A 23649-nucleotide genomic window follows, 5' to 3' on the forward strand; every position below is an offset into this window, starting at 1 on the left:
GTGTGTGTGTGTGTGTGTGTGTGTGTGTGTGTGTGTGTGTGTGTGTGTGTGTGTGTGTGTGTGTGTGTGTGTGTGTGTGGTGGGGGGGGTTTGCTTGTATGTGTGTACGTGTTCAGTCATGCCAGCTCTTTTTCTATTCTCGCTCCCCACTGGAAGATTAAAAATGTTTACCTATGGAAGCCATGTATTTTGCTATGATGGAATTCAAGTATTGAAAAATGTGGTTATGTTGATAGAAATCTGTTTACCATTTTTATGCAAATGATGCACATAATAAAACCCACACAATACACACACGCAAATGAATGCAGCACTGCGCACACACAAGCATGCACAGAATGCAACATATACAAATAACAAGGCAACAAATGAGGTATCTGGTCTGATAAAAAGTACATTCATACCTTCAAGGGTACAAACAATGTTTATTTTTATATTTAAAGTTAATGTGTTAACATACATTACTTTAAATCAACTCCCAATAAAAGGGTTAGGGTTAAGCCTTAATGGTTTCCTCTCTGATGGATAACTCAAGGTCAAGGGAATATGAAATGTAAATGTTTTTCTGCCTGGGACCACAGTGATCCAAGTGATTAAAGAGACCCTGTTGAGGTCTCTGTCTTGCTACTTATTTCCTGAAGAAGAATATTGAATCATGCATCTCTTTATCTATTCAACTCCTCAATTCATACTACCCATCTCCCTCTCTTTCTCTTCCAATTCTCGGCCTCTCTTCTTCTTAATTCCTCTCTCTCTGTGTCTCTCTCCCTATCACACTCTCCCTCCGCCTTGATCTCTGTCTCTTGCCATATCTATCCCTCTCTCTCTCCCTCTCATCCATCTCTCAGTCACCCTCAGCTGCAGCCAGAAGAAGACCAATCCCCAGGAAGCACTCCAAATGTTGTCCTCTGCGCGTCTCAGTCTGAAGAGCCTGGCCACCAAAGCCAAGGTAGGTTAACGGTCCTGCCTCCACCATGCTGACACCCTGCTACCACCATGCTTACAGCCTGATAATGCAATGCACTCGCCCTGCCAATTCAATGTTATCACCCTGCTAATGTCATGCTAGTATCATGCTAAGCTCATGCTAGAATCAGGCCATTGCCAGGATGCTAGCATCCTGATAAAATCAAGCTAGAGCCATGCTAACACCCTGATAACTGCCTGCTAACAAAATGCTAGCACCTTGCTATCATAATGCAAACACCATGCTAACACCCTGCTGTCGACATAATGCTAACAACATTCTATGCTATGCTAACCATACAGAGTCATGTATCAAGGGGAATATAATATGTTGAAATTGTAATTTTTTTCCCCCATTGTAGCAAATGCACACTGACGTTGCTACGGGCGACATCCACAGTGACTTGACTGATAGCGTTGGAGAGTTGGAGCGGGTAATCACAGAGCTGCAGGATATTAGTGCCACGCTGCGCGGCCAATCAGAGTGATCCCTGGATGGCGGCGGCAAACTACATAATTGTGGTGGTCAGAATTATGAATCTGTAATTATTCATTGAAATTAGTATTTTTTTTATATTGTGTGTAAGATTCATAAAGCCTTACAACACTGTCACAATGTCTTACCTATAAATACAACAAAAAAAAACGTTTGTCTTATTTGTGTCTTTCATGTTTGATGAGAAAACATTTCTGGACTGACTCTTGTACTCAAAATCGTAACACTATTAACTGTATCAAGTTGCGTTTCTTTACTTAGTCCTTTATCTCCACCAAGGACAAAACCAACAAGAGAAATGACGGACACGGTACATGATTCAATCATGACATATGGCCACTAGGGATGGGCAAAATGATTCTTTTCCGGGACCTAGTTCTTTCAGTTCAGTTCACTATAACGATTCGTTTATTTGATTCGTTCGTTACGTCAGATTACGTCATTTGGTGTCTGCCGCCCCCCCCCGCGAGACGGCCGTGAGCATAATTTAAACCACTTCTAGGCTCTAAACCCCGTGGAAATCGAGAAGATACACTATATAGTATATCCAAACGTCCCACCAATATTTATACCACTTGCTTACTCTCTATATTTCATTCATGGTTTTACATTTATAATTTTATTTTACTTTACATTTAATTCTTCATTGTTCAGGCATTACAGAACTTTCATGGTCATAAATAAAAAATACGAACTGCAGTTTAATTTCTTTGTTTGTTCTTAAATTGATGTAGAATGGAGCAAAGACTCCTGGGATTGGGAAATGCGTTTATCCAATAAACAGATGGAGGTCAAGTCTATTTTCGAAAAAATGTAGGGGGATATATGAGTGGCCCCACGTCGAATGGTATGACCCAAGATACGTCAGACAGAAAGCGCGCATATTCGACGGTACCGCTTTGTCATTGGTTTACCCAGGTGCCATTGCAACACCATTGCTACCTCTCATTGGCTGAATCTTTGAGAACGTTGTAGACTCAATCAATATAAGTCGCGGGGAGACGAAGCTCTGTTCGTTTGTATATTTTATTTACGTGACCATATTTTTGGTTTATGTTTAAAAAAAAGAATCAAAGAACCAGTTCTTCTTGTTTTGGGGAACCAGTTCTTGTCGTTCACGTTCGGGATTCGTTCGTTGTAACGAATCGGTCGCGAGCGACATCCCTAATGGCCACATAAATCATTTAAAATGCTGCTTCTGTAATTGGAAAGCAGAAAAACCCTAAACAATGCACTAGCCTGCAGATCAATGCTCTATCTCCATCATCAATGAATATTAAAGTGTTTGGGAATTTAACATGTGTGAAGTAAGCAAATCAGCCGTCTGGAAATCCACGCTACACCAGCTGGAAATCATTGTATACATTCTAAATATGTATAGCCTACAGGCAGCTATACTAATATCTTCTTTGTGACTGTATTTTTATATACAAGTGGCATTTGTATAATAAATAACTTCTTAATGCCCTTTAAATATACATTCTTATGGGCATTGTGCCCTTTATGGACAGATGAGTGGGTTGTGGAGAAGGAAGGACTTGAGGCGCTTCAGACCGTAGGCTATAATCCAACTACCAGACCTGGTCCGAAACACTCCCATGATGGCTTAAACACACACACACACACGCCACCGGCCCTGTGTCTAGGCGATTATGACCTTGAAGTAGTTTATGGCCTTATGTCTCTCTTGATTTATTTTCACATTGCTCTTCGTTTTAACCGGAACGGTAACAATGTGTTATTTCTGTTTTTCTATGTCATAGCAAATGCTTCCCCTTGGTTGCTTATTAAATACACCCTTATACTCATTAATGTTGGGTAAGGTAAAATGCTTTTACAGCCTTATGATTGTTCTAGGATGTCTCTTAATTCGACCAGCGTGAATAACTGAAATTAATTTCCTTGATAACACAGATTAATTATAATAGAGTGGATCATTAGAGTGTGTGTCAAACAAGTGTTCAGGTGTTAATGTAATGCTCTGGCCAGACACCATGCAAACGCCTCAACCTAACTTTCAACGACTCAGACGCTTTGGCTAGTTTTTTTAGCAGTTAAAACGACATATCTCTCAACAAATAACAAAATGTGTGTTGCATATTACTGCAGCAGGCGACCCTGACAAATGACACCCAGGTGGCTTTCCGACACCACCACGACAGAGGGATGTAGAAAGAAAAACATTTGATTGTAGAGTTGGAAAGTTTGTCACATGCAGAGGTTTTAATACCTCCGGTGTGTGTGTGTGTGTGTGTGTGTGTGGTGATAGGTGGTTCATCCTGTGTGCCTTGGTCCCTGAATACACCAGCGGTGTGCACCCTCACCCTTCCCCAGAGTCTTAATCAGTCTGACTAGGGCAAGCTGGGACTGCTTTAACCAGCCATCAACCACATACTCCACATACCCCCAACATTAAGGTGAGGCTGCTCAACCTAGCCTTCACCCAGACACCCTCCACAATGACCATTCTGCATATATTTGGGAATTGTATTTTAAATAGTTTCTGTCACGGCATTCCCGGGCTAATTTTACACCACTATGAGCTCAGAAGAAGATTCTCCCTCCTCCATTCTCCAGGATATGTCTACCGGTCTGTCTTGGTGTCGACCTTCCTTACAAAGGGGCTGACACGCTGGTCGCTGTGACACTGCATTGGTGCCGGGCATTGAGTGGGATATAAATAACGGCTGTGTTAACACGGAGCGGGGGTGATACGTATGAAGCGGGCGGCAGCCAGATAACTGGGGGCCTGCATAGGTAGATGGGGACCGGTGATGTCATAACAGAGTTGTCTATTAGTTACAAGGAACTGAGCGATAGACATCATAATAGAAACCCGAGACATTCCCCGGGGGGGGGGGTGTGATGATTCACTGTTCTTACTTTCTTTCCTGACCTTTTGGGTGGGCTTTTATTTTCCTGGTGAAACGGACTCCGCAGCGTGTTTCCTCCTACCTCTGTGTTCGTGTTCTTGAAGCTCAAATGCCGGCTGACTCATCGTCTTGAGGATTGCATCATCGGCAGGGTTATTACACACAGCATTGCCATGTCTAGCACAACTTCAACCCCCCCCGTAGAAATCTAGCAGGTGGTCTGACCTTGTCCTTCCAGGGAACTCTTTCTGCATGGTGGTGGTCGATTGTCAAGCAGATATCGAGGGAATGGATTCCAATGATCTGGTGTATTGGTGACGCAGAGCCAGTAGTGGCAGAGAGGGTGGCATCCCGGAGGCCATCTTACCGTTGGAAAAACTTTATTGTTCACAAATGTTTGGCGGGTTTCAGGGAAATCTCAGTGTTTTCGTAACATTCCCACTCACCAATATATACTCACACTCTGTCCTACGTCCCACTAAACTCACACACTCGACTCAGTGTCCTTTAAATGGTTTTCGGTAATCCCCTCGATAAAGATGTGATTGATTACTCCTCAATGTTTGTGTGTGTGTGTGTGTCTGTGTGTGTGTGTGTGTGTGTGTGTGTGTGTGTGTGTGTGTGTGTGTGTGTGTGTGTGTAAATGTGCACATAAATTCAGCAGGGTGAGGGGGGGTTGTCCATGTTGGGTGGGCCGCTACATTCCTCCCCACCCAGACAGTATGTGTGTCCAGTATAACACAAGGCCCCCCAGGAGGGAAATATGAAGGGGGGGGGGGGGGGGGTTGGGGGGGAGGGGGAGCACTCCTTGCATCATCTTTCATCATCTCTTTCAAACCGTTAGCCTGTAGGCCTCCGAGACAAGGCTTTCATCTGTGGAGGTCTTTATTAACAATACAAAACGTAGCCTAGTAAACGCAGTCATAATGTGACTTCATCCTCAAACTATTCAGGAACTACATTGCGTCTGATGTCCCCACATAGAGAATCTCAGAAAGTTTGAGAAGGACGCTTTCAAATACATTGAAAAAAATATTTATTTTACTTTTTTATTCAAGTGACTCGGACAAAGAGGTATAGCCCAGATCCCTGGTTGCATTGATTGATGCGTGAGCTGACAACCAATATATAGGTCACATATATATTGGCAAAAAATTGCATTATTTGTTTATTATCCAATATGAATCATAACTCAAGTATTGGTTACTATTACGATGTTCCATTATTGTCCATACATTTGAGAAATGTGTGTGTGTGTGTGTGTGTGTGTGTGTGTGTGTGTGTGTGTGTGTGTTTGAGTGTGTGTGAGTGTGTATGTGTGTTTCTGTGTGTGTATGAGCTTGTGTGTTGTTGCATGCAGACTCTTCAGGCATGTCTGCGTGGGTGAGTGTGGAGGGGATGTGGTTGGCTATTGACCTCTCAACACACGAGGGCCCTAAAAAGCTTACAAAACGTTTTACTATTTTTTTTATTAAGGGTCCAGTCTCTCTCTCTCTCTCTCTCTCTCTCTCTCTCTCTCTCTCTCTCTCTCTCTCTCTCTCTCTCTCTCTCTCTCTCTCTCTCTCTCTCTCTCTCTCTCTCTCTCTCTCTCTCTCTCTCTCTCTCTCTCTCTCTCTCTCTCTCTCTCTCTCTCTCTCTCTCTCTCTCTCTCTCTCTCTCTCTCTCTCTCTCTCTCTCTCTCTCTCTCTGAAATAAGCCTCCCACTTGTGACGTCAGGTCTACCAGAGATTGGCTGCGCAGCCCCTGACACTAACCCCTTCTCTCACACTTTGGGAAACTTTTTTTTTAAAGAGTTTTCAATCTCATTTACGGCGCAAAAGTATCTCTCTCACACACCACAAGTACCCAGTAGCAGCCGGGACATCTTCCCTCTTGCTCCCCTCCTGCGCCGGGACAGCCTTCTCTGGGATACTCTGCCGTCCGGACCTACATGGCTCTTGCTTGTTTTTTTTTGCCTCTGCTCCCTTTTTTTTTTTGGACTTGTGATACTTGAGCATATATCGGTTAGGAGAAGGAGTAGGAGTTTCTTTCACTTTAATCTCGACAGCGGCACTGGAGGTCGATGCGAGGCTAATGAACACGCTCAGGGGAACCAAACTTTTTCACTCGCGATAAGTGTCTCCGGGACGAGTTCTGGAGACACGGTGTAGTTCCGCTCAAACGCGCGCTTTGAAACAAATTAACAAATAACCTTAAGTCGCTTCGCTAGCTTGTTTCCGTTTTTCTTTTTATTGCGTCTATAAAGTGTGGATATGGCTTGGATCCGCTGGGACCTTGTGTTTTCTATAGGTTTATTCATTTCCCCGGCATGTGTGTCTATGGACCAGCCTCGCAACGGCTTCAGGAAACTTTACGTGGTACCGGGCGGTACTGGTGCTGGGGACGCCGTTCATCTGCGCTCCGGGGCTGCGGGACAGGGGCACGCGCAGCCGGTCCCCCATCGGCCCTTTAACGTGGAGCTCTCCGCCAGCTACGGCGGGCAAGTCCGGACCCGCAGGATGGGGAACCAGAATCACCCAGTCCCGATACCGATCCAGCAGCAGCAGCAGCAGCAGGACGCCCGGTACACGCAGCATCAACAGGTCATCCGGCACAGCAGCAGCAGCAGCAGCAGCAGCTCACGCAGCAGCGTTCAACAGAACCACCACATGAAGATGTCCGGGTAAGACGACCCACACACCTTATGTTGGACCACACTTTCTAAAAGTTATGGAGGCTCCCCAAAATGTTTAATGTGGTAAGATTATAGTCTACAATTTCTCATTTGGCCTTATCTGAATAAAGCATAGAATAAGCGGATGAGTGTCAAAGCCTATTTCAGTTTCGTACAATCTATTAAAAAGGGACCAGGAAAAGTAAAGTTTACTCTCAGCCATTGTGCACAATCTATGCTCTCCTCAAAAGAGAACAAAAAAATTAACAACAAATGTAAAGGAGCTACATAAATGATTCCTCTCTACATAAACACTAAAGGAGTGATTTGTACAGTCATGTTTTGTTAATAAAGTAGTCTAGTAGCCTACTAGTACAATAAAACATTAGGCATTTAAGAATCTCAATACATGGTCTGTTCCTTTTAGGGTTGGCAAATTGAGCCCTTCATATCAAGAATCTAAGCACATGTAGTGTGACCTTCCCCTCCATTAAAAGCCTACCGGTGTGTAAAAACACTCTTAGGGCCCATTTCAGGTCAGGCCAGGCTAAACCAGCGTATGAAGTGTTGGATAGGAATAGCGTGTGAGAGGGAAGTGTAGCTCCATGCAGAGACCCTTGTCCCTGTGGTTAGTCAGCTTGTAAATGTCTAACAAGTTATATATAACCCTTTTTTATCACAAATACAGTCCCAGGGGTCTATCCCTGGCTCACCCCACACCCCATGCTCCCGTTTATAGTCTCCCAACGGACAGAACGCCCCTAATTCCTGTAGGGAATATAGATTCTCTGAGAGAAGGGGGAATCGAACCTGTGGCGTCTCGGGGTACCAAGGGTACGGGGCTCAGCGACATTGCAATCAGAATAACAAATGGATGATAAATGAAGGAAGTAAACACAGGGATATAGCAGAGGTCAAGTGAAATTAGCCCCAGGCATAACATAACATCACATTGCATTGAGTAATTCGACAGACTACGCTTTCAGCCAGAGTGTCTTAGTGAGGACAATCAAAGCGTATAAATAAAACATTTGAAAACCACAAAATCCATGATAGTGCTGCACATCCTAGTTTCAAAACAACAACTAGAGTACAGAGCAGCCCTAGGAAGCAGACATACAAGGTTAGTATGAAGACCCAGCAAGGGAATAGCATAGTAATACAAGTTTTAAGTAAAGAATGTGCAACAGTAGTTCACCCACAGACCCCTACGCGCCTCAGAAAACTACTCTGAACAGCCGTCTGTCAGTCTGGTCCGTAGAACCGGTAGAACACAGGTCAATACCCACTACTCATAGAATAGGTTGAGGTCCCCTTTTTGTTTACCCGGATGTTGGTTGTTGTTGTTGTTGTGGTCATCGTTGTCTCCATGGCAGGGTGAACCAGTGTGGAACTCAGTGCTGTCATGGCTGGAGCAAGACTCAGGGCTCCCAGAGATGTACCAAACGTGAGTACCACAACTATGAATTATCACACAACTTTAACACAACTATTCCTAGAAGCTTCATAACACAACTGTAAAACACAGCTATTATAACTACTTTATTTCACAATGTGATAGCATTTGTTAAAGCTGTTACGCTTATAACACCACAATGCTAATTGTGACAGAATGTTATTTTAACAACAACAACAACTAACACAACTTAGCTTTTGCTTAAGCTCCATAACCACTTGGTTTCCTATCACAATACACATCAGTCTCTGAGCATCTGTCAGTATCTATCCCTATAAACTGTATACGTAGAGAGTGAGAGGGTTAAAATCACAGAAGGAGAAGGCTAGAGACTAAAAGAAAGAGACTACGAGAGAGGGGGAGTGATTTAGAGAGAAAGAGACTCAGAGAGAGAGAGATAGATGGACAAGCTAAGCCTAAGCCAGAGTTTGAGGGTGGAACTAAGACTGACTTCTCCCATCTCTTGCCCATCAGACAGATGGATGTACCGTCACATGGTCTGGTTGTCCCTACTTGTTATGTAATCCCAATGCTTGATATAGTGTGGTCTGTACCGAGCCAGTAGGGAACAGAGGCCCAAGGAGTGTGTTTGTGTGTGTGGGTGTGTATGGGTCAGGGCAGCCACACACACCATGGGACAGCTCCTTTGTTTATGTTATCACAGGAAATGCTGCACAAGGCTCCTTGCTGCGTGCCAACAAAGTACCCCACCTCCTTTCTCTTCCAACCTCTTTCCTCTCCTCCTTCCCTCTCTCTTGACCTCCTCCCCTCTCCCCGCTCCCCCCCCAACTTCACCTTCCCTCACCTCCTCCCCTCCTCCATCTCCTCCTTCTCCCCTACTGCTTTTGAGGTTGTCCTTGATGGCTCATGTTAGAAGTCTGGATCACAGGACCGCCGGCGGACAGAGTCCTCCTCTTGTCCCCCACTCCTAGAGAGAGAGGTGGGAGGTAGCACTGCAGCATTCAGAGCTAGGCAACACCACAGAGAGTGCTATACGTGGCGAGATGTACTTCACGTTGTCACTGGATGGATATCACTTTATTACGTTCTGAACAACCAGAACATTATTATTAACTACCACTCATATAGGTTAGTTTTCTAATAAATGTATTGTTTTCTTAAAAAATATATTTTTTGTAATTTTACGACTGTCCTGTACTTGCTATTTCCAAATGTCCCATCTAGGATAAAGAAAGCGTTAGAGAAGTGTCTTCCAGTCCTGTACAGTGCGTATTTGGGTCAGCTGACTCCTACTGTATTTCCACGTCGCTATATCAGAATATTTACCTTCCCGGAGCAGCCGGGGGCTTATGGCGAGCCTGAGTCTGTTCATCTCCTGACACAGAGCTTTAGGGGAGACGGATGAAATATGTATTTTATTTATTAGCCAGCTGCAGCCGATGAATCAGTAGGGTGAAAAAAATGCTAACATTTTTCTTGTGGAAACATTGAACAAGTTGTTGCTGGCCATATGTGGTGAATTTTGTAAAAACGCTTTAACTCTCACTCATTGTCGTTAATGAAATGTGGTCATCGGGTTGTGATTTTCCTTGCCCTACTCCACCTTTAGTTATTTTTACAGTTTAAGCGTGATGCAAAAGCTGGTTTTGTTGACGCAAGAGTTAATTGTCGATTGTGAGTTCTAACAATTGATGAATGAAATCAAGTTTTTCCATTGTTTTTAGTGGTGATGTTGAACAATGACAGAAAACCACAGAATACTGGCGCCCCTGTCCTCTACGTCACAAACTGCATCGCAGCACAATGGCGTAAAACAAAGATGAAAATCACGTGGATTTGGGTATTGTTGTTTTGGTAGATTTCAGGAATGTAACTTTTTGATATGGTCTATCGTGTTTCTGGGTAACGTGGTTTTGAGCAACAGTCTTGTTACGCTGAAGGTTTGGAGGGCAGCCCTGATAGTGTGTAGGCAGAAGCAGAGACCTCCTCTGAACCTCAGCTCGGCAGAGATCTGGCTGTGTGTCTCTGTCTTGGCCCCCCTCGCTGGGTGCGTGTGTTTCCGGGCTCCTTGGTCCGTCCGTTATGAAAGAGGATCCAATCACAATGATGAGGACACATTCCAGGCGGCTAATCGGCCTCTTCCAGACTGAAAATGAAATCAAATGTCGGACCGTTATTAAAATAGTGTCAGGTTTGCACCTGGGATGAACCCACTCATATCTTTCGGCTGTCATCGTAGTTTATTAATTACCAGTCAATCAAATCGTTTTGGATGGCACAGAATATTAAAAAGTGATCTTAGATGAGATTAGTGGTGTTGAGTTGGGTGGCCTGGCTCTAGTGGGCTTCAGGACTGGAGGTACTGGGGGGATTCAGGTTGTCCTATTGGAATAAGGGTAGGGGATACGTTCTTCTAACTTGATGAAATGAATAGAAAACATAGAATCAAAATGAACAAAAGGGCAAGATGATTCAATACCTCTAACAGGAACAGAATGCAGAAATATGAATTATTAACTATATCTTATTATTACTCCATCTTTCGGAACCCAGTACGTTCTTCTTCAATGCATCCCATTTGGTGGATGCTTTAATACAGTAATGCCTTAGAATACTGTTAGTGATTGATGGCCCCAGAAGGAATAATCCTCAAATCTCCTCATAACCCTTCCCAGATTGGGCATTTACAATGAGCATCACCGATCAGAGCAATAATAAAAAGCAGTAAAAGTAATTCTGTTGGTGGCATCTGGTCCACAGACTTCATAGGCAGTAAGGGTGTACTGAAGGGTAACTGGGCTGTTCACACGTTGCCTCCTCCGCATGCTGGATTGTTTTTCTCCCATATAACGAGACGGTGAGTGATCTCTGCACGGCCTGATTAGATTTACCTCATTTTAGGACCAGGCGGTTCAGAATTATGCCCTGATATATAAAACAATGGACTCCACTGTGTGTGTGTGTGTGTGTGTGTGTGTGTGTGTGTGTGTGTGTGTGTGTGTGTGTGTATGTGTGTGTGTGTGTGTGTGTGTGTGTGTGTGTGTGTGTGTGTGTGTGTGTGTGTGTGTGTGTGTGTGTGTGTGTTTCTGTGTATATGCATGTGTGTCTGTGTGTGCCCCTCCCTAGCCCTTACACAAGAGTATTCAATAACATCCAATGCAGCAAGGAAAATTCAACATTAGCGTTCCACCTGATATTTGCCAAATTGACAAACTCGTTCAAATCTTAGTTTACTTCTTTTTGTTTCTGCACTGACGTTAAGTGGGGTTGAAGTGGACGTCAAAGTCTTAACTGATGTCATAGACACAACAAACCCTTGAGAGATAATGGACTTTGGCTAGCCTAAATGCCCCCTGAATTGTTCCCATGATTCCCGGTTCACCTTAGAACCATAGTCCGCCAGGTGCTCAGAAGGAGGGCGCGGGCCTTGGGGAGTTGAGAGGGGTAGGGGAGGGGGAGCGAGAGTGTGTGTTAGGAAAACTAGAAGTTCATGTTCGGCGTGGTTACAGCTTACCATAACGAGGAGTAGATCTTCACAACCCGTTTGGTGCTTGGACAAGAAAGTAAGGGTTGATACAATATATAAACATATGTGTTTATATAATATCTCACTGGGAAAAATGACTTGGCTAATAGTCTCCACTGAGTTATGGTGACTCGGCGCTCATTAATGCCTCAAAAGTATGGAAAGGGATCGCATATTGCAAGTGTTCATTTTTATATTCGGCCGAAGCATTGACAGGTGACAGCTTGATAGGGGAAACATACTGTTGCTTGATGTTCTGCTGTCCAATTTTTTGGGGGGAAATAAATAAAAACGGAAAATCTGAGTTGAACATTAATCTTGTCGTCATTTTCGAGTTTTACCTAGTGAAAAAACTGCCTCAGAGAGATATTTTAGAAAAATGCTTCCTCTCGTTTCAAATTCTAGCTCTGCTCACAAAGGGAAATACCAGAAGTGTTTTAAGCTGATTGTACGAGCCATTGTGATTTACCTAGAGATGAAAGCCAAACTTAATCTAGGGCTCTGGGTTTAGTCCTTCATCAAAGTGTCCTGCAGACTCCGGCGCAGCAGGCCTGTTCATACCAACTGCAACCTGGAGACAAAGCCTTACTTGGCGTGTTGGTTAGGGTATACTGCAATATAATGTAATATCCCCTATGCTGCTCTGATGTCCTCATTGCTTTTCATGCTGGGTCTATCCACCTTGGTGCAGTTGGGTTCCTCCTCTACAGCCTTCTCCAGCCTTGCAGCGGCACAAAGAGAGCCATTATACGCCCGCGTGGCTCCAAGACTGCTTCTCACCTACACCCACCACCACCACCACCACCGACACCACCACATGAACGCAACCACATAACACGCGCTCAAACATACATACGCACAAACATGCAGACGCATAAACACAAGTCGAACACACCCTGACCCCTGCACGTAAGCCCCGTTCCCATTTAGATCAGAGGGTCTGGAGGTTGATTTGTTTTCTCTCACCTCCTTTCTGCTCCACTCTCTCATCGCCATTTTTTCTTCTCCGTCATCCTTGCTGCTCGATTTACTTTGGAGGAGGCCTATGAAGGGTTGGAATGAAAAGGTCATAAATAAGTTGGGATGATGTCATCTATAGGGTTGATCCATTTAAATCCTGACGATGGGACTATCAGGAGACTAGTATTGTCTTACCTTTTGGTTGTTGTTGCATTGTGATGGTAAAGAGACCTCCAGTGTTTTCCTGGTATCAACGTCTCAGTGATACAATCAATTTAACCATAGTGTTTTCCTGGTATGAACTCCGCCTGAGCTCATGAGAACGTCTGAACCGAGTTGAATGGTGAAAACTGTTGGCTTCTGATAAAAAAGCACTGGTGATCTGAAACTTTCAGCATGATGATGTTTTGGCTAAACTAAAGGGTGAGAGGGTGGCGGTAAAAGTAGCCCGGGGTATCATCATCGCTGAGGTCATCGCCCGTCACACCCTAGTGCTGGGTGTGTGTGTGTGTGTGTGTGTGTGTGTGTGTGTGAGGGTGTGTGTGTTGTCAGTGGGGGTGCGGGACCCTCAATCACTGCATTTGTTCATGCGGCTATTTCATGCCAGCAATAAAGATATTTCTTTTTAAGTTGATTTGTTTTGCAAAGTAGCCGGGTCCCCCTTACGCATACGAAAGCATTCCTGCGATGTCTTAGGCGGGAAGGCATGGAGCCCATGTTGACATTTAGCTTAGCGTTCATTAATCATGTGAAAGGGAAAGGGAAAGGGAGGCTAATTTAGCTGGCAGGTTTGGAGTGACGCGAACACGTCCCGCCCTCAGGGGTTTCTATGGTGTTGGTAAGAGGCCATCTTTAAAGTTTGAATGATTAATGGATACACCTGTCACCTGGTTTATATCATAAGCACCTGTCTGTCTGTCTTTGTTCATGTGCGTGTGTGTGCAAACGTTGGCCAATTTGTAAATGAGAAAGATGGAAGCAAATATAATTATAATCAGTCTGCTGAATGCTAATGTCAAACAATTTCACCAAAGGGTCCAAAGACATCAAGAGAATTAAAACAGCAGGGATGCGATGTTGTGAGACAGTTGTCACTTCTTTGCTATCATTCAGCTGTGATCCTGATCACTTGTGTTTTTTGTGTTCTGCAGAGGTTATGTAAAATTCTTGCTGTGGCATTGGGTTATGGTGATGAATTTGGGCAATAAAGCCCTGACATTTGTTCTCATTTTAAAGGATCGGGATTCATTTTAAATCCACAAACTTTTTCGTGACTCATTGCTCATGAACTCAAGCACACCTACTCTACGTGCTGTCTAGATTAATGACTGGAAGGGCGAAGGTGGTATTTTGATCTAAGTGCACACCATAACGCAGCAATGCATCTGCCTTCATAAGCTTGTTAACACATGTCCCATTTGTTTCCATAGCTTCCTGCATGCATCTGTCTGTCACTGTTTATCTCCATATCTATATCCTGTATTAAATCAATTCGGACCACTGATCCCTCCCTCTCTGTGCTTCTCTATCTTCTCTCTGTGCTTCCCTATTCTCTCTCTCTCTCTCTCTCTCTCTCTCTCTCTCTCTCTCTCTCTCTCTCTCTCTCTCTCTCTCTCTCTCTCTCTCTCTCTCTCTCTCTCTCTCTCTCTCTCTCTCTCTCTCTCTCTCTCTCTCTCTCTCTCTCTCTCTCTCTCTCTCTCTCTCTCTCTCTCTCTCTCTCTCTCTCTCTGCCTCAGCCAACTGCATCCCACAGTGCCAGAATGGAGGAATGTGCCTGAGGCCCCAGCTTTGTATCTGCAAGCCAGGATCCAAGGGTAAGGCCTGTGAACAGAAGACCCCATCCACCTCCACCTTCCCTGGCCAGCCTGGGAATGGACACAATGGTGGACATACCAACGGACACACGGGCGGACACACCGGTGGACACAACGTGGTGCCTCAGCGGCCCATACCCCAGCAGGCGTCCCCGCAAGCCTATGGCCACGCCCCCCCGCCGCTTAGCAACGTGGCCCAGATGAGGTTGACCCAAATGGTGCGACCGCAGTACATGCAGCAACAGTAAGTGTCCCCTCTCTGGCTAACCTAATATGGAAACTTGACCACCTCCAGGGCCAGCCCTGGGCTTTGTTCGGCATTGTTGTCACCTGTCAATGCTTTGGAGAATTCGAAAAATCACACTTGTAGAATATAATCCCCTCCTTTTCCGTTTTTGCGTCGCGTTCTTCTGAGGTATTAACTAGCGCTGTGTCACAATAACGTCTTGGCGAGCATTAGCTCCAGACTGGTCTGAAGACTCATCTGTTGATAATCATGGAGCCAGCGTGTTTGGTGAGTCAGCATTTGGCAGAATGGTGAATGGACCAGCGAGACTAACTCGTCTCGAATAGCAGATTTACACGAGCAAAAAGGATTAAGAAACAATTTTAAAGTTGTTACCTTCCCCCTATGGAGCAAAAAAAACGTTTCTCAATTGGTGTTTGGAGAGATGTTTCTTTGCAGTCCTCCCTCATTATCAGCGTCCATCCATCAAGAGGATAGGAGAACATCTCCCAGTGTATTTATGAAGTGCAGCTAAACCCCGCTGTGGTCAGCCGTTTCGGTTTGTTTTTCCTTGTCACGGCAGGAGACGGCCAAAAAAATGTGCAATCCTGGAGACTCCTGTGCTTCTCCTCCCCCCCCTCCCGACCTGTCTGGTCTAATAGGAGTAAAAACAGATTAATTCTCAGATTCAAATCCAAATTTGGAGGCGCTATGCGTTAACGGAAGGGTCCAATGTCGACCTGCGCGAGCGTGCCAAGGAGCGCTGGCTTAGGTGAGCCCGAGCACTGCGTGATGAATGATATTTAAAACATTAAGGAATATGTCGGAGCGTGTGCGGCCACCGTGAAACGTGAAGTCTTACTTTTGCATTTGCGTCGTGGGCAAGATAATTGCTACCAGATCAGTGTCTTCGAAAGCTGCTCTCAATTTTCCGAGGGGGATTTATGTTCTCCGGGGGCCGCGATTCCCCTGGTGCCCCTAGCAACAGCAGCAGCAGCGCGTCAACTAAACGCATGAGAAAAACACTGAGATAATCTCTGGGTCAATAACTCTTAATCGCTGCAATTAAGCAACGCACAGACAGTCGGGGGCTGGCGCTTAGGTAAGATTAATCTAGGAACAGGGAAGAGCACGTTTTTGCGGGATGGGCCTAACATATGTGCCAATGACGACTCATTTAAATCTGCTTACCTGTATATCTGCATTTTGTATATGTTTTTACCTGTCCACTGTTTTACCCGTGAGAAAAGGAGACTAAATGGTCTCTTTGGGTCACATGAGTCCTTTGTATATTATTTCGAGTATTATTGATCATCTGGCTTCATAAAAGTCCTGTCCGCTCAACTAAAGCATGGCATGAACACGGTCTGGGTTCCATTCCCTCTTGGGTCCTCTTGGCTTGTTGTTCGGGTGGTCAAATGTTCAGACCTCCTCATTCTCCAGGGTTCGTCATGAACCCAACCCCGGAGTTCAATCCATCCGGCTGGTTTCCGTGGTAACAGTCCTGCGCAGTAGACTTCTACCTCTCGATACTCAATCCTGCTTACATAAGTTACAGTTAGCTGGTGGTAAAAACCAAAACCCTACAATATTGCCACATCATTAATGTCAAGGTATCGGGTAATGCAAATAGTGTGCAGATGGATTCTGTCAATATTACCCTGGCTTTACAATCTACCACTGTTTGTAGCCCGTTCAAGACAAGCGTCTCTGTTCTGCCCCGCTCAGGAGTAATTGCGTGGCTTGTGTGTTAGTGTGTGTTTTTTTTGCTTCTCTCGCCACTCATATATAGGGGGGGAGAAAACGAGGCAAAGGGAACAGATCTTAAGCAGAGGCTGGCAGCCCAGGTGCTTCTATAGGCTCCTTTGTTCCCCGGCCCGCTGGCTGAGTCAACGCCGAGCCCGTCTGTCTGTCTCCCCCGCGGTGTTAGGGGTGGCGACGGCGGCGGCGGCGGTGGAGACGCGAGGCCGTCTGTTGACGCTCGCACCACACTCAAAAGCCGCTGAGGCTCTAAAGAAAATGTGCAGTACCGCTCGATGGCTGGCCTTGGTGTTTTTCTTATTCGGTCGATCTCTCGCTGTATCCACCGTTTGCGTCACGATCGAGAGCAGCGGTTGTCGGGCTGCCAGTCTGACCTTAATCCCCATGATGAGAACCATAAGGGGTGGGAGGTGGGAGGTGGGAGTGTGAGTTGGGCTGTTTTTGGTTCCCCCAGGTTTTCAGGGGGAGGGGGAGTAGCGACTTCTTGTGGAGGTCATGTGTCTTCAAGGGCCTATCGTTAACCCCAGCTTCCTGCTTGGGATGTTGTTGTGTGGTGGCTGTTTGTAGAGGAGCTCCATGTTACGGGTGTACAGAGAGGAGGGGTCAACACAGACACCGTACCAAACGCCATCACACAGGTAGAAGTTTGTCATTGAGAGCGAGGGAGTGTAGGTTTGTACTGAATGTCCAACACTGGTCCGGACCCTTTCTTCTCTCTACATCAGGGGTCACCAACCTTTTGGAACCTGAGAGCTACTTCATGGGTACTGAGTCATACGAGGGGCAACCAGTTTGATACACTCTTCTGAGATAACAAATTTACTCAGTTTGCCTTTAGTTATAAATTATTATTAAGGATTAATGATACTCATCTATGTAAAGACATGTTAATGAATTAAGTGATTTTAATGATTTCCAACAATATTGTCAACAATGACTTAAAAAAGGTGGGAAAGAGTTGTTCAAGAATGAGTAGTGCTGTTTTTAGAACAGGCCTGCGGGCGCCTCGTATGGTCCTTGCGGGCGCCCTGGACCAAGAAAACATGACACAGCCCACCCCCCCTTAACACCACATGACAATAACCTACACCACCACCCCTAGATTTAACCCTGCCTCTAGTCCCAGTGTTCCCCAGCCGTGGGTTCGATCCCCTCTTGGGGTTAGCTGATACGTAGATGAGGACACAGGAGATTGCTGACTCATGAACTAAAGATTGATGACCCTTTTTGTATGACATTTACACGACAGCATTTTCTCTAAAGGTTCCTTAAGGGTCCTGTATACCTGAACCGAGCTCCTCATGATTTATAGCCATGAGCCAGCTAATCCCTAAGTCTGGACCGACGCGCATAAATCCACTGGGACAATGATGTGACGGGTAGATGTTGATTGGATTAAAAGGCTGTGTGGAAGCCGATGTGAGACAACAATGTAAGATGGTTGCAAGAATCTCCCGACCTTAAGAACGGGGAAACCGGCCAAATAAGGTCTGGACCTGGAACCGGTGCTCTAGTCCCACAACATGAAGCCTACGTCAGTAGCAGAGTTCCCCAGCCCCAGCCAGACTGTCTTCCCCTTGGCTCCCTGGTTAGGGTGTCTGCTCCAGGGCTGGGGGTGCCATGCGGTCGGGCCCAGCTGAGGGTCAGGGGGTTCAGCCTTCCGCTAGACGGAGAAGTGGGACGGTTCTGGAGGGAAGAAGGAAGGAGGAGTTGGAAAGAGATGGAGCTTTGTGGTGCCGGGAGCGGTCGGACGAGCTGGAGAGTGAGTGAGCGAGCTAGAGAGTGAGCTTAAGAGTGAACAAGCAATCTAGAGAGAGTGAGCGATCTAGGGAGTGACGTAGAGAGTGAGCGAGCCACAGAGATAGTGAGGAAGTGAGAGAGTGAGGCATGAGGGAGAAATTTAGCCAGCGAGCAAGAGAGTGAGACACAGAGGTGATGAGCAAGCTAGAGAGAGGGAGAGAGTTTGACAGAGAGAGAGAGCTAGAGAGTCAGATGGAGAGTGAGAGCTACTGTGGGAGCGAGCTGGAGAGAGGGTGAGATGGTGAGAGCCGTACGGTGAGCGAGTGTGTCTGTGTTCGAAGAACTCTGATACTGAACAGACTGCAGAAGGCTAGGAGTTACCAATCTGTTGTTTAAACGGAGAGAGAGCTGGATCTCCTTACTAATAGCCAAGCCCAGTGGTGTCTGGTAACCATTCCTTGGCCCTGGCTCAGCATCCTCTCCTTGCTGCATTCTCTCTTTCCTCCTCTTTCAACCAAGAAAAAAGAGAAAGTAATTGCGCAGCCATTGCCAGCAAACTCCGTCATGCCAGATATTTTGTTGAGACTGGAATAAGATCCAATGTTTATAGTATCTCCCTCCCTCTCTCCCTTGCTTGTCTCCCCCTTCTCCATCTCTCTCTCCCCCTCCTCTCTCACTCCCTCTCCCTCCCTATCCCATTTCCCTCAATCGCTCTCTCTCCCCCCCCCACCCCTCTACTCCCACTCCACCTCACTCTGTCCCTCTCTCTCTCCCACCTCTGCCTCTTTCCCTCCCTCTGTCTCCCTCCTCTATGTTGTCGGCCTACTGGCAGCAGAGCATTATTATAAACACTTGGACTCATTGACACCTGAGAGAAATCATGTCCGTCACTGGAGAATCCTCTGGTGCACACGAGCTGCATTCCTCTTCCCTATTGGAACGCAGGCATGCATGCACTCGCGCGCGCGCGCACACACGCACACACACACATGCACACACGCACACACACACACACACACACACACACACACACACACATGCACACACACACACACACATGCACACACGCACACACGCACACACACGCAAGCACACACACACACACCCACACACACACACACGCACGCACACACATACACACACACACACAAACACACACATGCACGTGCACACCCACATATACATACACACACGGTTTTAGATACGTACCCACATCCTCTGTCTTGCAATAGTCTTAGACTTTGGTGTTTTATTTTTTTATTGCAATAAATAATGGATGATGGATGATTCAATTTCTGTATCAAGACATTCAGACGGATGTCTTCATACAAGACTGTTTGTGTCAACAAAGACAGACAGACATGGCAGACATGAAGGTAGAAGTGGAGACACAGATGGAGAGCAGACAGACGTGTAGGCAGACGGTGGGTAGGCTATCATCTATCACAGAACAAAATGCTTTAAACTTGCTCAACTGAACAGGAAGTTATATATTTGCCGTAAATTTGTAAAAGGTGAACTCAACCCAGACTGTGGCCTTTGCCATCACAATGAAGAGAGGAGTGAATTATAATGCATAACCCGGTTGCTTATATATATTGATAAATCTCCTTCCCCCCCGATACAATTATTATTCAGCTGCCACTTTGATTTATCGGGCCTGTGTTTCATCCAGCTCCATAAATAAAAGCAGCTGTAGACCCTTTTATGCTCCTTAGGAACAGTTTGTAGCACTTCAACTCAAGTATTAGCCCTTTTCCATAACAGTGACGTATTGTTCAGTCATCCACAAAATATTTTTTTTATCGGAAACAGTAGGATTAAAATGTGCTCAATTCTTAGGAAGGTGACTGTAGATAGGATGTGCTCTGGTCTTCTGATGGTTTGGGCTGAACTCGACCGACTAGCCTCCACACGCGTTTCTTCTTCACACCAAAACCTTCATGAGTCATTCATGTCTACCAAAAACCTAACAATTTACACTGTAGGCCTACAAATATGTGCTTTCCACTTTGTTTTAAGATGAAGGGAGAGAGAATTAGAGGAGGGGGGAGATAAAGAGGGAGAGAGGGAAAGAGGGAGAAAGAGGTAAAGATGAAGGGAGAGAGGGAGTGTATGGAGAGAGAGACTACATAGTCTCAGTGTGTAGAGGTAGTCTCCAGCTGGTGCTTTCTGTGACTTTGGAACACTCACACACACACACACACACACACACACACACACACACACACACACACACACACACACACACACACACACACACACACACACACACACACACACACACACACACACACACACACACACACTTTTACGAAACCTAATCCTCACACACTTAATAAGAACCTATTTAATATATCACATAAACAATGACTGCAAGGTGCGGGTGAAAGTGTGAGACACACAACGCAGACACATACAACGCAGACACACGTGGCACACACACACAAACACATGTGTTCCATCCCGGAGGCAGATGTATGGTAAGCTGAGGACCCGACAGAGACCTGCGCAGACTTGTATAGCACCAACAGAATGGCTATTTAAGACGGCATGTTGCAGCAGGGCTATTTACAAGACGATCGCAGGCTATTTATTAATACCAGGCCTTGTTGCACAGGATATGAGCCGGTCCCAAGGCAACTATTCCTTCCAATCTAGTCTATGGGATCTATCTGTATCTTAGTCCTTTACTTTTATTTGTTTTTTGTCAACTGCAAATTGCATTCAATATGACCGCTATAGGAGCCTTTAGCATATTAACATGTAGTGATTCAGCATTGCTTTATCCAAGTGACTTACAAGTGAAGCTGGGAGAAACTGAAAGGAGACAATCAATATTGAATTAAAAAGTTAAACTGCTGTAACTAGTTTAAAAAAACTGGACAGAGTACAGAGTAGCCAAAACAAATCAGAAATAAACTAGAAATTAGTCGATTTCTGCAAGGACGTTAGAGTCTAGTTGAAAAGAATCAAACTTCCCTTCAACACGTAGTCACAAAAGAAAACTGGAGCAGGAGCTCCAGGTGGACAAAGTTAATGTTCCCCCGGATTGGGAGCCAAAAGTCTGGATTCTGTGGAACCTGCATCCCAACGGGTCCGACCGTTGAGTAGAATCAGCTGGATCGGGGTACTGAGGAGGGTCCGACCGTTGAGTAGAATCAGCTGGATCGGTGGTCTGAGGAGGGTCCGACCGTTGAGTAGAATCAGCTGGATCGGGGGTCTGAGGAGGGTCCGACCGTTGAGTAGAATCAGCTGGATCGGTGGTCTGAGGAGGGTCCGACCGTTGAGTAGAATCAGCTGGATCGGGGTACTGAGGAGGGTCCGACCGTTGAGTAGAATCAGCTGGATCGGGGGTCTGAGGAGGGTCCGACCGTTGAGTAGAATCAGCTGGATCGGTGGTCTGAGGAGGGTCCGACCGTTGAGTAGAATCAGCTGGATCGGGGGTCTGAGGAGGGTCCGACCGTTGAGTAGAATCAGCTGGATCGGGGGTCTGAGGAGGGTCCGACCGTTGAGTAGAATCAGCTGGATCGGGGGTCTGAGGAGGGTCCGTCCGTTGAGTAGAATCAGCTGGATCGGGGGTCTGAGGAGGGTCCGACCGTTGAGTAGAATCAGCTGGATCGGGGTACTGAGGAGGGTCCGACCGTTGAGTAGAATCAGCTGGATCGGGGGTCTGAGGAGGGTCCGACCGTTGAGTAGAATCAGCTGGATCGGGGTACTGAGGAGGGTCCGACCGTTGAGTAGAATCAGCTGGATCGGGGTACTGAGGAGGGTCCGACCGTTGAGTAGAATCAGCTGGATCGGGGGTCTGAGGAGGGGGTCCGACCGTTGAGTAGAATCAGCTGGATCGGGGGTCTGAGGAGGGTCCGACCGTTGAGTAGAATCAGCTGGATCGGGGGTCTGAGGAGGGTCCGACCGTTGAGTAGAATCAGCTGGATCGGTGGTCTGAGGAGGGTCCGACCGTTGAGCAGAATCAGCTGGATCGGGGGTCTGAGGAGGGTCCGACCGTTGAGTAGAATCAGCTGGATCGGGGGTCTGAGGAGGGTCCGACCGTTGAGTAGAATCCGCTGGATCGGTGGGTCGTAGGGGCTCTATGAAGACCCTGGAGTAATCTGCTGGAGGTCAAAGGTCTGATGTTTGAAGCTTGTGATTCTTTGTCTCTGGCTCGTGTGTAAATATTTGTCCTATTGGATCTGGATGGGATGGGTCCTGGATTTTGCTATTTCAGATGGGATTCAACCTTTTCCGCAACCCCTCCCTGGGAATTACCGTTAGCTTTTGAAGCCGCTTGGCGACGTAGACCCTTCATTACTCAAGTCTTCATCTCCTCATCCTCTCTCTGGTTCTGTTCCAGAACATTTCAGCCTCGAAGCAGACAAGCTTTTGCAAAGCCAACTAACAAATTAATTTAATCTGATTAAATAATTAAAGTCTAATTTATTTGTAAATTGGATTAATTTAGAGGCAGCAATGATTAGTTTGCGTTGGTATTTGCTGCCACTACAGAGGGCGGCAATTTAAGCTTGTTTTCATTGTCAATTAATCATATCTAATCTAATTGATTGATGCTTTGTAATTTTTCTCTAATTAAAAAATTCGAAATGGTTGGAATGAAGGCGATGAACTGGGGTTCTAATGAAGGCAATGAACTGGGGTTCTAATGTGAACCTTCTCTCTTGCTCTCTTGCTCCTCTGTCTCTCTTTCTAACTCTTTTGCTTTCACTCTCTCCCTCTCTCTCTCGCGTTTGGTCAAGAATAGCTAAAGAATAGGGGCAGAGTGAGATAGGGGAGATGGTGAGAAAGACAGATGGAGAGACAGATAGAAAAAGGGAGAGATTGGGAGTGGTGAGCTGCTGTCAACCTGACTAACCAAATACGACCAGACTGAACTCTGGCCCCGCAAATTATTGAAGGTGTATTGGTTGTTCTCAAAGTTAAGTAGCTGGTTGACCCTGTGTTCCTGTTTTGTTGTGTGTGTGTGTGTGTGTGTGTGTGTGTGTGTGTGTGTGTGTGTGTGTGTGTGTGTGTGTGTGTGTGTGTGTGTGTGTGTGTGTGTGTGTGTGTGTGTGCGTGTGCATGTGTGTCTCTGTGGGTGTTGATGTGTGTGTGTTTGGAGATAGCTCAAACTAAAGCAATTGAATGGTTCCTGTCCAATAGCGAATGGTGTACCCCCATTCAGTATACAGCCCTGATAAGTAAAGTTTAAACTTAACACTG

The 23649-nt window shown here is 45.9% G+C and overlaps 2 protein-coding genes across 7 annotated transcripts in view; both read left to right on the top strand.

Moving 5' to 3' along the window:
* The window catches only part of ttc27 (tetratricopeptide repeat domain 27), a 62095-nt gene extending 60468 nt beyond the window's left edge, over window positions 1–1627 (top strand). Inside the window, exons 19-20 of the mRNA XM_060072897.1 lie at window positions 849–949; window positions 1329–1627. Of these exons, the coding sequence (XP_059928880.1) occupies window positions 849–949; window positions 1329–1454 (227 nt within the window). The 3' untranslated portion in view covers window positions 1455–1627. The remainder of the gene's footprint in view (window positions 1–848; window positions 950–1328) is intronic.
* A 4431-nt stretch (window positions 1628–6058) lies between these two features.
* The window catches only part of ltbp1 (latent transforming growth factor beta binding protein 1), a 73621-nt gene continuing 56030 nt past the window's right edge, over window positions 6059–23649 (top strand). For all 6 annotated transcript variants that reach the window (XM_060073461.1, XM_060073464.1, XM_060073462.1 and 3 more), the window contains exons 1-3: window positions 6059–6997; window positions 8365–8435; window positions 14628–14949. In XM_060073461.1, the coding sequence (XP_059929444.1) occupies window positions 6588–6997; window positions 8365–8435; window positions 14628–14949 (803 nt within the window). In that variant the 5' untranslated portion in view covers window positions 6059–6587. The remainder of the gene's footprint in view (window positions 6998–8364; window positions 8436–14627; window positions 14950–23649) is intronic.

This window comes from Gadus macrocephalus, chromosome 15, assembly GCF_031168955.1.
Source record: "Gadus macrocephalus chromosome 15, ASM3116895v1".
Classification (NCBI taxonomy): Eukaryota; Metazoa; Chordata; class Actinopteri; order Gadiformes; family Gadidae; genus Gadus; species Gadus macrocephalus.